The 16,266-nt window shown below is 44.6% G+C and overlaps 1 protein-coding gene across 1 annotated transcript in view; it reads right to left on the minus strand.

Annotated features, from left to right (window-relative positions):
- Nucleotides 1–16,266, minus strand: part of anks1b (ankyrin repeat and sterile alpha motif domain containing 1B) — a 334,903-nt gene that overhangs the window by 160,670 nt on the left and 157,967 nt on the right. Inside the window, exon 9 of the mRNA XM_088646015.1 lies at nucleotides 12,925–13,056. Within this exon, the coding sequence (XP_088502141.1) occupies nucleotides 12,925–13,056 (132 nt within the window). The remainder of the gene's footprint in view (nucleotides 1–12,924; nucleotides 13,057–16,266) is intronic.

Here is a 16,266-nt window from a genome sequence, read left to right on the forward strand (position 1 = left end):
TTTCACAGAATATCAGTTTCATAGAAATTCATCTCAGCTGATTAAAAACCAAATCAGTCCCAATAACTAAGACCTTAAGGAGCAAGGAAATAAAAGCTTCTAGCTTCTCATTCAGTTAACAAGTCTGTTTATTGTTTTATTTATGTAATTAGAGCTGAAAGATGTATTTTTTACTTGTAGTTTGTATTTACTGCTCTTGATTAGCCAGTAAATCCTCAGAGTAATACAGATTCCCAGTACATGCATAACATAACAAGACACACAGCATAACAAAGGAACTTGAAAATATGACACGATAAGAAAATGAAATAATCATCTTAATTGTGCCTTTTCAAAAATACAGACCATTTTATGTTATATTATGCAAATTTCAGCAGCAATTATTTTTAATGTAATCCATTATTTAATCAGAAGCCAATTCTCATTAACAATGATGACCTGAAGATCCAGGTTTGTGCTGAGTAACTGAGCTGCTCACCAAGAACTTGAATGCACAGCCCTTCAGATCTTGAGTCCTTAGCCACTGCTCCACATCAAAGTCTGAAGGCAATAGTCTGCTGTTTGCAGTAACCCTAGCCTTACGTTAAATGCCGTTTCAAACTTCACTTCCAACAGATAAGAAAGCCCCTTGGCCCAAGCAATTATTTTGAAGACGTCAGGACAGAAGCTGAATTCTTTCTAGACCACAGACAGTAGGGAGGAACCAGGTATTTTAGCATTGTGTGACCTAAAGCAGTCCAAAGGGTGAGGCCCTACATTATTCCTTGTACGTATTGCAGTGGTGTTGATAATAATTATCCAGAAAACAAAGCAAAGCATTACTGCAGCTTAGTGCAAAGAGTTCCATTCCCCGTTGTGCAATATTGTAATTAAGAGGCACAGTCCGCTACAGACTCATAAATCCAGGTTTTTGATTAATAGTATTGCATGTATCGAAAGAGTTCAGCACAAGACCACACAGGAGCCAAGCCTTTCCTACAGCATGTTGACGTTAAAACATAAGTCACCAGGACCTGTCCTACAGAATTCAAAACAGAGAACAGGGTGTACTGGACATCTTCACCCAATGTGTGGGGGAGTATGGAACGAGCTGCCTTACCACGACTTTCAGATCCATACGCTGGATTTTTCAAGCAACAGCTGGATGAGATCAATTACTGTATCTACTTCTGCCCTCCTCTCCTTTGTAACTGTTCTTCTCAATGGGATATCTGACTCGCTCTTAAAGTTGCTTTAAGATATCCGGTATCACAATTTCTAACTTGGCTCATTCTGCTGTGGATACAAAGGCAACATTTTAGATTCTCACATTTTTCTCACAGAGCTTGAAAGGCCACATCACTGTTCCCTCCAGTCATTGCTTAGGTCTCAATTTCTCCACCACTTCTGAAAGGCGTATAATTTTTTCTGCTGCAGCTTGAGCAGTATAAATCAGAAGCACATTTGCTGAGCGTCTTTCCTCGAAAACAATCCCCAGTCAAACAGGAAAGTGAGATATATATGCTTTTGTTTGAAATTTCCGGAAGAGGCAGAACACATTAGGAGCTCAGTGAAGACCCTGAAGATTAAAAGCTCAACAGTGACTCTGGAGCCACCCACCCCTGACACCTGGTGTGCACCCATGTCACAGTCCACCACATGCCCATACCTCTGCCAGGACAGTGTTTCAATCTCACTGCTGCACAGAAATGGATGTGTGATTACAGTTGTTTTATTCTGAACTGCATCTGTAATTACTAATTTTAAGTCCCCCTTGAATTATCTGATTAGGCAACTGAACGCATAAAATTATTAGGGGGTGGACTGCAAAAGCTATTACAGATTCAGCAAATTACCATGTGCACCCATGAAACTGTCAGAAATATAAGATATTTGATTACAGATGTCAGCAATCTGTGTGGATAAATATTTACTCAGAGTTAGAGAAAATGAATTTAAAATTCTCCACATGCAATGTTGGATAATGAGGTTAGCTTCAACAATAAACTTCAGTCTAATCAGACACTAAATGCATAACAATGTCTTTTAGGAGAGCATAAGATGAATAATTGTGATATTCGTTTTCTGCTTTGTATTTGGGGTGAAACAGAACAGTTCTGGTATCTCTAAGTCAGATCCTATGTAGACATGTCATCAGTTTTAATTTAAGTCTTCATAAGATCCAAATTGAAATTCGCATTTAACATTACATTAATGCACTCTCTGCTTTGTCACACTGCTAAGATGAGCTTTTGATGAGGTATTGGATTGAAGATCTCACATTTATTTCCACTTAAACTAGATGGAAAAATTGATCTAGTGATAAAATTGATTACATCTGAATTCAGACAAGATCAACATACTGTAACACTGACCAGTGGTCCTTGTCAGCTCTGTAACTTCAATCTGATGACTGATGCTATTGAAATCAGTCCAAGCAGTCTGGTCAGGCATTTTGGGATCATCTTTGATCCAAATCTTGTGTTTGAAGCACATGTTCGGCTCATTTTCCGAAGGTCTTGTTTGCTCTTCCTCAGTCACGCAGTGGAGAAGCTGACAAACTGGAGCGCACCAGTGAAGGTGAATTTAAATCTGAGGACAGGACACACAGTTACAGTATATGCAAAGGGAATATGAAACGTATGTGGGAACATTGAATAAAAAACCCGCTCATGTTATTGAAGCCAAAACACAGGCTTCAATGGACAGGCTACATGTGCTGAATGACCTTCTCTAGCCTGTAACTGTTCATACAGTGAACTGTAACTGGGTTTTCTGCAGTATACTGCCTGTCATAGGCTGTGGATCAATCTCCCAAGACACATTTGAGCTTGAGGTTTGGGATCTGTTAACATACATGTACTGTATGTAAAATTTTCTAATTTTTTCTAATTTTATTAGAATACAGATACAAACATTTAAAATTTTGACTCTTACAGTCCACTTGAGTGCGATATGTTTTGTGATGTGTTATAAATGTTACATGTTGTTATGTGGTATACTGTACATGTGCAATAGAGTGATGTGCAATGTGTTTCTTATTTTTTGTAATACAATAATGTGCAATGTTTTTCTTTTCTTCTTTTTGTTGTTTGCATTCTATTTAAATGTACAGGTGTGCTGGGTGTCCATAAAAATCTTCCCTCAGGGGACAATAAAATCTTACCTTATCTAATGATGTCATTTTTATCTCGGTTCCTCCCCGGTGCTGTGTAAGATTTTCTGTATAACAATTTTTTTACATATATATATTCCTGCGCTGTTATGAAAGGTGCTATTGTATATAACAAATTACATATTCGAAGTTTGTCAACAGACTTCACTCTACCAGCATTTTGTAAAAACTTTAATGTAAAGTATTGATATAATATCTGTATCTATTTTCTACGTGCAGCTCACAATGATTTCCACCTCAAAAAGACAAGTGAAATACGAGGACTGTGTCATTAAAATCATGTTCCCTTCTGCCTTGTCTGCAGAAGCAACCTGAGGTGTTGTTAAAATTGTCTATGCCGTCAAGATAACACAGTTGACAAAACAGATGCGATGCGCATAGAAACGTCACATTTAGCTTACAGCACGATATGTGTCTTTTGCGTTAACTCTTAATAGACAAGCTAAACCATCCAATCCAGATTCACAGGGGAGTCAGAGCCATCACAGGACACAGAACAAACACACACTCAAACCCACACACACACACTCACACCAGGGCTAATTTTCCCAGAGGAAACCCACACTAACCCAGGGAGAAAATGCAAACTCCACACAGACTGCACCTCGGGTCTGGAATTGAACGCCGGACCCCTTGCCCTGTGACGCAGCAATGCTGACCCCTGTGCGACTGGACGCTACGTTCACAGACTGCAAGTTCAAAACCACTCCGGCTGGACGGTGCCAGGCCTTGAGTGACTCCTGACTGAACGGACAGTTTCAGATGGAGAGGAGGAGGAAGCACAATGACCAGGCAGATAGGCAGACCAGCTGAATGGTTATGGTTAGACCAGGCAAAGGAGAGCCAGAATTCCCCCTACAGCTGCAGGAGAAAAGCGCCAGCTCTCCAAGAGGGGTTCATAGTTTAAACAGTAAAACAGGCACGGTCTTCCCTTAAGGTTAAGGGCAGAAGTGGAGCGCTGCTCTCCTGACATTTGAGAAATACAGTAGGTTTGCAGGGGAATCCGGGTCACAGGGGTTACAGACCAAGTCAGGGTGGGAGGGTTTTTACACCTGGCTTGGTCCCCAGTTGGTATCAGTCCCCAGAAATTATTTTAAAGGCGCGGAGACCGTGCTTTAAGTGGGTTTGTGTGCGCCGGCCCTCCACTCCTGGCTAGCGGGTGAGGGGGACCTACTGTGCCAGGCGATGGCTGCTGCTAACCGAGGCTGCGCTCCAGCACTGGAGCTGGCCCTGATCCCATGCCTGCGTTCCGGCGCCATTCCCACTCGCCGCCCACGGAGCTGGTCGCCAGCGGACATCTGATCGGCCTTTATTTGACCAGGTGCCGGTTTGTCAATGGAAAGTGGGAACATATCCCACGTCTTCCCGTTTATGAATTTGGCGTATCCTAGCAACCAAGATGAGCTTATCACTTGTCTTCTCCGGGCCCAGTGCTGAAGTTCCAGCCCCTTTTCTTTTGCCTGCTGTAGCTAGGAAATCCCTCTTCCCCTCGCGCACACACACACACACACACACACACACACACACACACACACACACACTCTTCTAACACCTTGACTCATTCCGGAGAATTAAATCTGATTAGACTCGAGTGTGCAAATGAGGGCTGTAATGAGATAAGGGAGTGTGACGAGCTCCCTCTCTCTGCCACAGGGGGAGTCTCCCACACACAGCCCGCAGGGACTGAGGGTCACGCCACCTCCTGCTGAGTCCCAGCAGGCCAAGCGGATCCGCCAGGCTCACTACAGCTGGGCTCTAATTCTCCATTTTTGCTGCCATTTTTTTTCATTACGGACAGATCAGGTTCCCTCACTCGTGTATCGAAGCAAAACCAGAAATGATGCTAGCGAGGGAGAAATCAATCTGCAGCTTCAAAGCAGCTTCTAAAAAATCCCCCCCCCCCCCCCCCCATAATATAAACATCGCAGCACTCCCAAACAGCCATCCTACAAAATCACAAAAGTACACCTTTAGAAAACAGCTCAAATGCGTAAGATACTTGTGAAAGAGGGCTCTGATCAGAGGCATGGCGAAAAACAGGCCTGCCATCAGAGGACGCCAAAACGACCTCATGACTAATTTCACCATACAGTCACTTAACCTGCAATGTTTGAGTGATGTTTTGTAGCGTGCCACTTTAACCTGGAATTTGTGTACAATATAGATGGGTTAGGGCTGTATTAGTTAAGCAGAGTTTAGAAAAGGTTTTGTTCAGGTTCGCTAGTGTAAGCTGCTCCAGTTAGTCTAAAAGACTTACATAAAGCAAGGAAACTTCCTGTCCCATTTATTTATACAGAGCATGGAGTGGTTTATGCGTCAAAGTCCCCTGAGCCCTTGCTTCAGCAAATGGGGTCTTCCACATACCACAGGTCCTGGTATTTTCTACTAATAAACATGCAGAAGTTAACAATGAGCCAACACCCGCATGAAACAAACGCAGTTTCCTCACTTCCTGCAATTGACATCTACAGTATAAACCTTGTAGTTAACTGACAATGACTCACAGTAATAAAACCCACTCTGCACGATTTACACTGGAACCACTTGAGGTTTCATTTTATTTGTTAAATTAAATTACTTACCATTGATCTTTGTTTTTGTAAACTAAATTAAAAGCAACCAAAAACCTGAGATCTTCAATTAGACATAGGGACTGTGGTGGTCTGTTCTTGAATCAGGTAATACTGCGGGATTGTGTGGGATTGGAACTGTTCCCAAAGATCAGGGTTTAGCGGGATGTGGCTGAAGAAAGGGTCGGCACTGGGATTATTATAGTGAGAAATGATCAGTAGCCAATCTTGGGAAAGATGTGTGTAATGAGGAGGATTAGGATAAAGTTCCACTGTGTGTCTAGTTCTTATCCCAGAACAAGAACGTCAGTCCCAATTCGGACAAACTGCCTCCTCTCAAAGGCAAACACTTGCAGAGAAGAAATGTGTGATGTGCTTGAGTGCGAAAAACAGTTTATCTCTATTCATGCGTGAAAACAAAGTGTTTTATTGGCATCACTTGAACGCATAAAATTGTATGAGCCTCACACAGCAGACAGGAAAAATGTGTGCTCATGGGTTTTCCTTTGATGCTTAAATACAACAAAATGTCAAAGAGCTGCAGTATAATTCTGCTCCTGACAAGGTTATTTTGTGTTGGCCAGGATGAATACTTTGGAGACTGCAAGGAATACGGAATGTATTTAATCTCATTCCACACACAGCAGGTAAATCTATGCTTCTCAACAATCAGGTCATGAGAACCCTGTTAATTACCAGAAAAAATACATACTACACTGAAGCTCAGCAATGACAGCCTTGTCAGATGTATCTACAGTATGATGTTCAGACATCCCAAGGCTGCATTGACAGATCTTATTTTCACTTTTCGTCCCTTGATTTCACTGATCCTGCTCAAAATGCAAAAAGAAGAATTACTAGACCTAGTTCAAAACACATTTTCATCATTTTTTTTAGCTTACCAGGCAAGTCAGCAGAGAAGAAATTCTCATTGACAACAATGATCCGGAGACCCTTTTAGACGGCAGGCCATCTAGTGGAATGATGGGACTGCAATGCTCCTGCTCAAAAACACAACAGCAGCAGCTCAACCAGAGTCTGAACCCATGACCCTGCAGTTAACGATCTGGAGCGCTAATCACAACTCCACCCTCCTGCTTTCCAACCTAATTCTGTCAGCTAAAGAGACTTCATGTCTGAAAGACACAATTCACAATCTGTTATCTCCTGTATAAAACAAAGAAACTCTTCAAGTCTACAGCAAGAGCTGAACTTAAACAAATGATACAGTATTTCTTCATGCAAAAGCAGTCTCGTACAGTTTATTCAAGTTCATCTGGGTTACAGAAATAGACCGGTAATCCTGTCAGCCAGCGATTTACAGTCATACTGTCTCCTTGAATAGCTGAGGAAAAACATTTTTGCATTTTTAGTAAAAAAATAACGCGTGTAGGCAAGTTCTGTTGTGGCGTGGAGTCAGCTCCATATGGGAGCTGACAGCAGTATGATTACGCAACCGGACCTGAGGATAAAATAGGAAGTTATAGGAAAAGCAAAACAGATTGAGGAGCTCCATTTAGACTGCGATGACACAGATGACACAGGCTGAAGGAAGACGCTGGCTGAGAGGACTGCGGGGATGAGTGTGCGCTGTCAATATCGCCCATGGGCACAGCCAAGACCTGACACAGGAAAGGCTTTCAAACTGGGCAAGATCACACTAAGAAAACTTCTCTGCTGGCATCCTCCCCCATTTCCTCACTTCCAGCTCTAGAAGGCATCTCCACAGGTGTGGAACAGGCAGTGAGACAGAAGACATCACAAAGAACACAAACAGCCGATTTCACACAGCCTACGAACTGGGACTGTGAGCACTGAGCCTGTTGGAGGTGACGAAACCCCAGCCAGGAATCTGGATCGTGCTTAATGCTCCTACCCTGGGAGGCCTGGATGTTCGGTGTAGCGGAATTCTCTGCCAAAGTGGGGTTTTCCTGTGAGTGACGGCCATCTCACCCCGACAGCGGAGGAGCCCGTGCCTGGCTGGGGCACAGTGTTCTCCGAATCTGGGGGAGACGGGGAATCAGCCCCCCTCACAACGCCACACCCTGGCAGCGAAACGGGCACGGGTCGCAGCAGAGCAGAACTCACACAGAAAAAAGCCTCAGTTCTTGCAGAGTTTGGAAAACTGTGCAGAATCTAGTCAAACAAAACTAACAATGTTTTTTTTTTTCCTACAGCAGTTTTTCAATGTTCATAAATTAAAGAGTTTATTAAAAATATATATTTTTTAAATTTTCTCTTCTCACACCAGAGCGGGGCTTTCAGGATAGAGATAATCCTTAAAAATACGTATACATTGCCTGTAGAAAGTCTACAACCCTTTCCAAAATAACACATTTTTGTGGCAGAAGTCATTAATTTCAAGTAGTTGAGTACTAGATAACACATTTCAGACATTTTCATGCATTTGATGCCTGTTCTTTGTGTAAAATGTCAACACATAATGAAAATCACACTTATTTAGAAAAAGAGAGAAGTAAATCTGAGTTTTTTGCATGCAGTACTTCTCTCCCCAGCATGCTGAGTATATACCGTAAGAAATTCAGCGAAAAATCTGGTACGCTGGCGTCAAGACACCTGCACAAGTGAAGACAAAACCTGTGGACGATGTGGCCAAGCCAGTGATCAGTACTACGCTGTGAGCAAGTCTGCTTTCAGCAGCAGAAGGACAAGACAAATCAAATAACAAGAACAGGAAAGAACCTCTGAAAAATCCAATGACTGCATGTCAGTTTTGTTTGAAGCCCAAGTGGAAAAGCCTCTGAAGAAGGAGATCCTGGCATCACCAGTCACTGCCAGTGGATGCTGCTGACAAAACCTCCGACAGAGCTGGGTATGACAGGAATGACAGCCGCACTGACGCGGCTCCTAATGTTTCTTCAATGTGGAAGTGAGGCTCAAAAATAAACCTCTTTTACAAATCCCGAGCTCCCTGCTAGCTTCATAAGCAATCATGTCAGTACCAGTACAGCCACGGTAAGCTAAAGACAAGGAGAGAGAAAGGTGCCTAAGCAAAGCCACTGGTCATATATTGCCCTTCATCAATGCCAAAGACTTCTGGTGATAAAGTAAAGTGAGACATTTGCCCGCTGGGCTGTCCATAGGAATGTTCACAAACGAGAGAAGGCCATTAAGCGAAACTCTGTTGTTAATTTGCTAGTAGCTAACTGGTCCAAGGATTTCATCCGGACATTTCTTCTGGATCTTCAGCTTCGATAACGTCTGGATAGCTTGTTCCTTTCTAATATTCTTCCTTTAAGCCGAAGAACGTGTCAGCCGTGTCTTTGAACTGATTCCAGAGCAGGAATACGGTATTTTTTTAAGCTAAGAGACCAAAACTGTACACAATATTCTACATTATGTGAGGTCTTATTAGTGCCTTGTATATTTTTAACATAACATCCTTTGATTTAAATTCTACACTTTTAACTACATCTCCTGACATTCTGTTTTGAATTGCTTCCCCTAACAGTTTGAACTGTTAATAGTGATGAAAGAATACAGCAGGTGAACAGCCTGAAGCACAGTCTCAGTCTGACACAGGACCCCTGTTCCTCATGCCCTCACTGTGACACAGGACCTATTAAAACATCACCCAGGCGTTCAATAAAGAGGAACTCGTGAGCTAAATCAAAGCTGTGGCAGTTACAGAATGATGCTGATCTCTCTTGGTTACTCTCACTGCCCCCTGTAACTGCACAGGGAAGAGAGTGAGGCAGTGTGGACAGATGCCTGTAACCCCCGAGCCACTCATCTTTTAACCATCACGGGCAACACAGCCCTATACCCAGCCCTCCTCACCAACTGCACTGTAGGGGGCGCTATATCTCTGAGAGCCAAGAGAGCCCTGGCCGGACTGACCTCATCCTGACAGCACCCTGCCAGTGGGGAGACAGCTGAGATCTCAGATGGCTCCAATGATTTGGCTCCATCAATCTGCTCTCCTCCCCACTGAGAGCTGGTGTGTGGGGAGTGTACTGGTGCACTCTGCTCTCCTCCCCACTGAGAGCTGGTGTGTGGGGAGTGTACTGGTGCACTCTGCTCTCCTCCCCACTGAGAGCTGGTGTGTGGGGAGTGGACTGGTGCTGTCGCATCATCCAGGTGGGGCTGCACACTGGTGGTGGTGGAGGGGATCCCCATAACCTGTAAAGCACTTTGAGCGGAGTGTCCAGAAAAGCGCTATATAAGTGTAACCAATTATTATTAGGTAGGTACAGTAGATCCCTTTGCAGGCCATCAAGGCTCATGGGGAATGGGGGGGTAAGGGCCAGAATTTTTCTCAACACTCTGACACTGGAGATGGAGGTGATGTGTTCAGCATCACACTCCAGCTTTCCTATTACCCCCGAAAAGGATTAACCCCCAGTACTCATTTGGAAAGCAGGCAGAGTGGACCTAGGAGCCGTCTGGAAGGAATCAGAGCAAGCTCCCTGGCTTGCCCCTACCTGGGATTGAACCCGGGACCTTCCGGTCAGGAGCTAGACGCCCTCCAAGGAATTATTCATATTATTATTTAGGATATTCGATTATTTAGGTTATCTGATTGCGCACTGGTTGTGCACTCCAGGAGCCTTTATATTAGCTTCAGGTCCAAGTCCTGCCCTGAAACCCTGCTGCTGTCCATCTCCACCTTCCTGCTGTCTTCCCTCTTCTCCATCGCTCCAGGGGTGGAGAACAACCTCCAGCAATACTGCTCGCCTCCAGATTTCTGCTCTTGGCATGGAAATGTTCTACACAGTACGGATGCCAGGAGTTCTGTGAAGCTGTATTGCAGCAGCTGGGTGCCAGCAAAGTCTTTGCTTTCTACAAAACGTCAGTGTTTGTTCAGGATTAAAACACCTCAGTTTGACTCAAAATACTTCACTGGGACCTTGCAAAGAGTCGGAGAGAGAGAGACTCCCCTTTTCAAGATGAAGACGTAACATCAGTTCAAGAGAAAACGCGGTCTTTGTCACTAATGCTTCTCTGAGCCCAATAAATGCAACCCTGAAGCTGGTTCTAGACATTGGCTAGAATCTCCACTCCTCAACATCGACTCAGTGCTCATTCTTGTCTGGCCATGTCACAGTAATGGAAAAACGCATGGAGGTAAGTATATGCGGTATATCTAGTACTGCTTTCTGCATTTTTGCTCTTTATTTTAAAGTATTACTCCTTTGAAAATGCAATTAGCAGTCATTGTGTGTTCACTAGATCCCTGCACATTGAAACTTATTCTCTATCCTCTGAGTATAGGTTGTTTTTATCAGCATTAACCAGAATTATTCATAATATCACTACTGTGATTATTGCACACCCCTTCCAGTACATGAAAAGAATATTGTCCGGACATCACATTCAACGACTGGAGAAAATTAATGAGCAATCATGGCACACATCAATAAACGGCAGGGTTGAAATGCAAATTTAAAGGGCTCTGGGATTAGTGATCAGCATCACCTGTACACTCTGCTTCAGGCAAAACTATCAGCAGCTGTGCTGCTGTTCATTGAAAAGCAGCTCACCTCATTTTGGAATTACCAGAAATTTACTGTTTCAAACTGGGAATTGGTATCAGCCAGAGGCGATTTAAAAAGGGATATCCACCTATCCATGTTCCAACCACTTCAACCGATTCAGGGTCACAGGGAGCGAGAGCCTATCCCGGCAAGCACCGGACACAAGGCAGGGTACGCCCTGGATGGGACATCAGTCCGTCACAAAGCAGGCACACACACACACTTCCCACCAGGGCCAATTTTCCCAGAAGACAATTAGCCTACCAGCAATGTCTTCGGCCTGTGGAAAGAAACCAGAGCAACCCCACACAAACAAAGGGAGAACATGCAAACTCCACACAAATACAGCAGAACCCAGGTCCCCAGCGCTGCAAGGCAGCCACACTATCATCTCCACCTCCATGCCACCCTTACAAAGGGCTACGGTTTACCGTATTAGGATCAAGCCTGTCTCCACCTTTAGAAATGGGGGTGACCCGTCCTGATTCCAGAGCTCGGGGAAACACCCAGAGGTTGAGCAGGGATTACTGCAGCCCTGAGCTGGTGTGTTCCAGCATCAAGTTATTGACCCCATCTTGGACTTCTGTGTTATGAGTGCCTGGAGTTTGTCTAGTAGCGCCTGCGCTCTGATAGGGGAGTCTAAGGGTTGGTGGTTATCTTTTATAGCTTTGGTATAATACTGCCCTGGTATAATGTTTCTGTATTTGGGATCATTGGTTGACATTTTTAAAATTGTTCTTCCAGGCTGTTCCATTTGGGGCAGCCAGTTTTTTTTTTCTGGTTTTGATATATTTAAACGATACAGGCGTTTGTCCCAGAAACAGTTTTGATTTACTGACCCCTTGGTTGACGCGTACTTAGAGTTGTGTGTTTATGTGTGAACTCCGTATCATAGTCCCGGCCTGAAATTGTTAGCCCCACCCCTTGATACGGGGAGGAATGAGGCACTAAAGCTTCCTCAAGTTTTTAATCTGGAGCAGCATCCAGTGTTAACTGATGTAATGCAGAGCTGTTCTGGCTGTAATACTGTAGAAAATATTAGAGCTGCCTGTAAAGAAAATCAGACCTGGTTTCCTTAACAACGTTCCCATGGTAACCAGCTCTGATACAAAGGAGATTAAGTTGTGCCAACGCATCATGAGCTGGTACCCCTCATCACCATTCGACTGGCAGCCTACACAGAAGAATATCAAGGGGTCTTGTTTATTTGTTTTCTCGAGAATCTGCTGCTGAATTAGGTAGTTTCTTCCACTGTGATGAAAAATCCAAATAAATCTGGACCAACTGGATTCTCTCTCCTATTAATCAGCTCCCTCATAGGTACTGCAGGATTACCAGAGGGCACATCACTGTTCATCACCCACAGAAACACAATGCAAAAATTGCCATAGAAACTCAGTTTATCAGGCAAAATGCATTTTAAGGCAATAATTACTTCACCATTCGGATCTCATAGAACCATTGAGCCACAATACAGAACGGCACCACCTTGTTAGCATTTCAGGAAAGTTAATCCTTGTAGCAGCTAAAAAAACAGCTACAGAACAGAGGGGAAGTCGGCTGAGCACCGGTGTCGCCTGCATATTCTCCACTCCGCCAGCCACCTCTCCCCTCCGAGAGCTCAGAGCACTCCGGCCAGGCTTGTTCGCGTGGTGAAAACCTGGAGCGTGCAGGGCCCCGGAAGAGAGCAGCCAGCGCCTACCTGAGACAGCCCGGGGAAGCCCAGGTTTCGGCAGCCGTTGCAGGGTGTCAGCGCCTCCCACAGGCCGGCCGGCCCGCAGCTCTTCTCGCCCTCCTCCTCCTCCGCGGCGGGGGCCAGGGGCGGCGAAGGCCTCTGCAGGGAGGAAGCACATGGTCAGGGCTCAGGGCCTGCGGAGCCTGGGTCTCGCGGCGCAGAGAGAACCCGAGCAGGTACACGCCCCCTCCCGCGCGGACGGGACGCGCGATATCCAAAGTCCCGACATCTTTTGGGCGGTTTGGGGGGAACGCTCACGTGCCACGCACAGCACGTTACTGAGAACTGTCCTTCGGAAGATGGAAAAGAGACACGCACTAACTGCACAAGAATGTTTTATTCTCGCGTTTTGTTTGTGATTATAATGGCCGTAGGCTGGCCACCGCTGAAGCTGAAGAGCTGCCTGTCTGATTTTCTGACCCTCACAGTTCGGTCTGTGTCGTGTGGACCTAGAGAGCTCTGCAGCACAGCAGCTTCAGAGCTCATAAGAAGACAAGAAAAGCAACAGACAACTGGGCCCTTCTAGTTTGTTTGGGAGTTACTACAGTTAGCTGATTGATCCCAGGATCACATCCAGCTGTTTCTTCACAGAAACAGGGTATTTTGTTCAGCTACAGGGCTGGGAGCTGGTTCCACACTCTCACAGCTGTTCTTCAGCTGAAGTGCTGAATTCCTACAGCCAGCACAGATTAATGTCTCCCAGAACGCTGACACTCAATAATTTAATACTGTAATGGTTCACACTGCGCTAATTATCCACAACAGCCATGCCTGCTCTCTAAGTCAGCTGCAAACAATTGCTACTGTACGCATGGCCAGAATGTGCAGGGAAAAACTAGTAAGGAGCACAGAGCAGGGACAGGGATGTCCATTCGGCTACTGTATCCTCCAGCCCCTTTTATAAGTGGCGAACACAAAAGCCCTGATAAATGGAGCTATTGAAACATTAAACTAATACATCAAAAATCATGTCCAGAGCAGACGGCTCAAATGAGCACCGAAAGAAAATGTACAATTTTGTGTTCAGGTGATGAACCTTAGCCAGGATGCTTTCAATGCAGGAGTTCTTCAAACAAAGAGGTCCTTCGTACAAATTAAAGCATGTGGAGACACAAGCACCACATTAGGAATCGGCTTCATAAAACAGAGCGTTCTGAAATAAAACACATTACAGTATGTTTTATCTGTTATTTAGCCGGCCTCCTCATGACCCTGAACTGGATAAAGCAGTCAGAAAATGGATGGGGTCTGGAACGCTGAGCTTCCAAATGCTCTTATAGTTTTGCTGGAGTTAAGGGCAGCTGTTCAATCTGCGGGGAAGAGCTGTCTATTGTCTGATATAATATTCCACCTGAGCTGGTGCCGGTGCTGTGGGGTCAAACTGGCCCTTTCATACTGATCTATTTGTCACACAAATCAGCTCTGGTTTTGTTCCTGCTTAGATAAGGTGGGGAGACTACAGCAGGGCTGTCTCTGCTCAAGGCAGCTCGTGAGGCCTGCGTACATGGACAGACCATAACTGGGGGAAAACAACTTTGAAGAAACAGAGACATGGTTTCCATCAATTCATTTACTGTACGTCAAGCTCTGAAATATACAGAACCCAAAAGGAAACCTACTTTACCAATATACTTGATACTGTAGATCGGACCTAGGCTAAATGAAGCCCATGTGACAGGGTGACGCTCACTCTTCACTGATTAACTGATTAATGACCTTATTCACCCCATGTGAATCTATTTAGCGTACGAGCGATTGAGGCCCTGACGGGCTCTAGGGGCCACTCAGCTGAAACTCATCTATCACTACTGCTGGCCTGTGAACCTCATTAGAAATCTCTAGCTCAGACATTAAAACTATCTGCGATCTAAATGTGTCTCGATGGATTTCAGCCATGTGCAGGTCTCCCTCCAACGGGGATGTACGCCCTGCACATCCAGACCGGACGTGAGTTATGGAGTGATTCATGGTTTTCTTCTGGCAACATGACTGCTCTATTCTCACCATATTCTCACCCACTAGCTTCTACTACTCTTTGCAGAGAGAAAATCTACTTAATCTATTTTACAAGGCTGAGTGGAGAGTGAGGTACATGTGCGATTTAGGGTTTGTCTTTATTTACATGATTTACTCTTATGGACAGAAGAACATCACTACATTTTGCTAGTGTCAAAACTATGACCAGTAGATTCCCCTCAATCTTTTTTAGACAGTGTAAAAACATGGCCAGGGTCTTTCTTTCATCCGCAGAACTTGCCTAATGAGCCTCTTTCCTCCAGTCTTTTGAAGATAGTGTGCTTTTAGACAAATTCATTGCTTCATTTTTTTCCTGAATTTTGAAAACAAACACCATCAAAATATGGTGTTTTAAGAATTGAAGGATGTGATTTTAAGACTGCCCAACAACTGTTGCTGCGTTATGTGGGCTTTGATACTCAGCTATCTGTCTGTTTCAGAGGTGAGACGCGCAGTTCAGCCAACATGTGCTCTGTCTGAGGGCTGGCAACAAGAAAGTCCGCATCCTGAAATAGCAACACCTCCAGATAAACAACTCAATCTTTTTTTTAAATATATATTACAGGGGAAATACAAAAAAATCCTCCCTGAAGTCATTTTCAGAAACGAAAGACTGTTTCGGAAAAAAAAACCTCAAACCTCCCAATATTAGTGAAACTGCACATAAAAAAGCGAGCTCCGATTTTCAACCCAGGGGTCTCATTTTTCTCTATGTAGGTGTTGGGAATCTCTAAAGTTCTCAAGCTTGGCCTGCCGATGTCTCCTGTGATCTCTCCACGAACACACATTAAAGGTGACATTCCTGACGGGAATTCCACATTCCGAACTGCAAGCCCACACAGAAACGCAGACCCCCAGCTCCCCGAGGACCGAGCGCAGGACTGCTCCAGCCCCGCTCCGCACGTCCTTCTCCTCAGTCTCCCTGGCCGATTCCGCCAACACCCTGCCCCACGGATCGCAAGCCGTGTAATATGATGAGATGGGAGCGCTGTGCAGCCGCGAACCAGAGACGCAGTTAATAACTCGACAAATCCGAGATTTAAAAGATCCACATTAGGGAAATAGTGTGCTTTGAGGGAAAAAAAAAAATCTTTCACTGAAACACTTCGCACTAATGGGTGGCATCCATAATTCAGACATTAATGAACTGTTGAATCAGCGATATTGTTTTAATGAGGCAGCCAGACGGGCTTGTGAGGAGTGCTGTTTTACGTTACGCTGTCTAAAGAGCAATAATTTGTAATAATAAACACAACTATGTATGTTGGCTGGTGGGGGTTTAGGAAGGCAATC

This window comes from Lepisosteus platostomus, chromosome 9, assembly GCF_059453375.1.
Source record: "Lepisosteus platostomus isolate fLepPlt1 chromosome 9, fLepPlt1.hap1, whole genome shotgun sequence".
Taxonomy (NCBI): domain Eukaryota; kingdom Metazoa; phylum Chordata; class Actinopteri; order Semionotiformes; family Lepisosteidae; genus Lepisosteus; species Lepisosteus platostomus.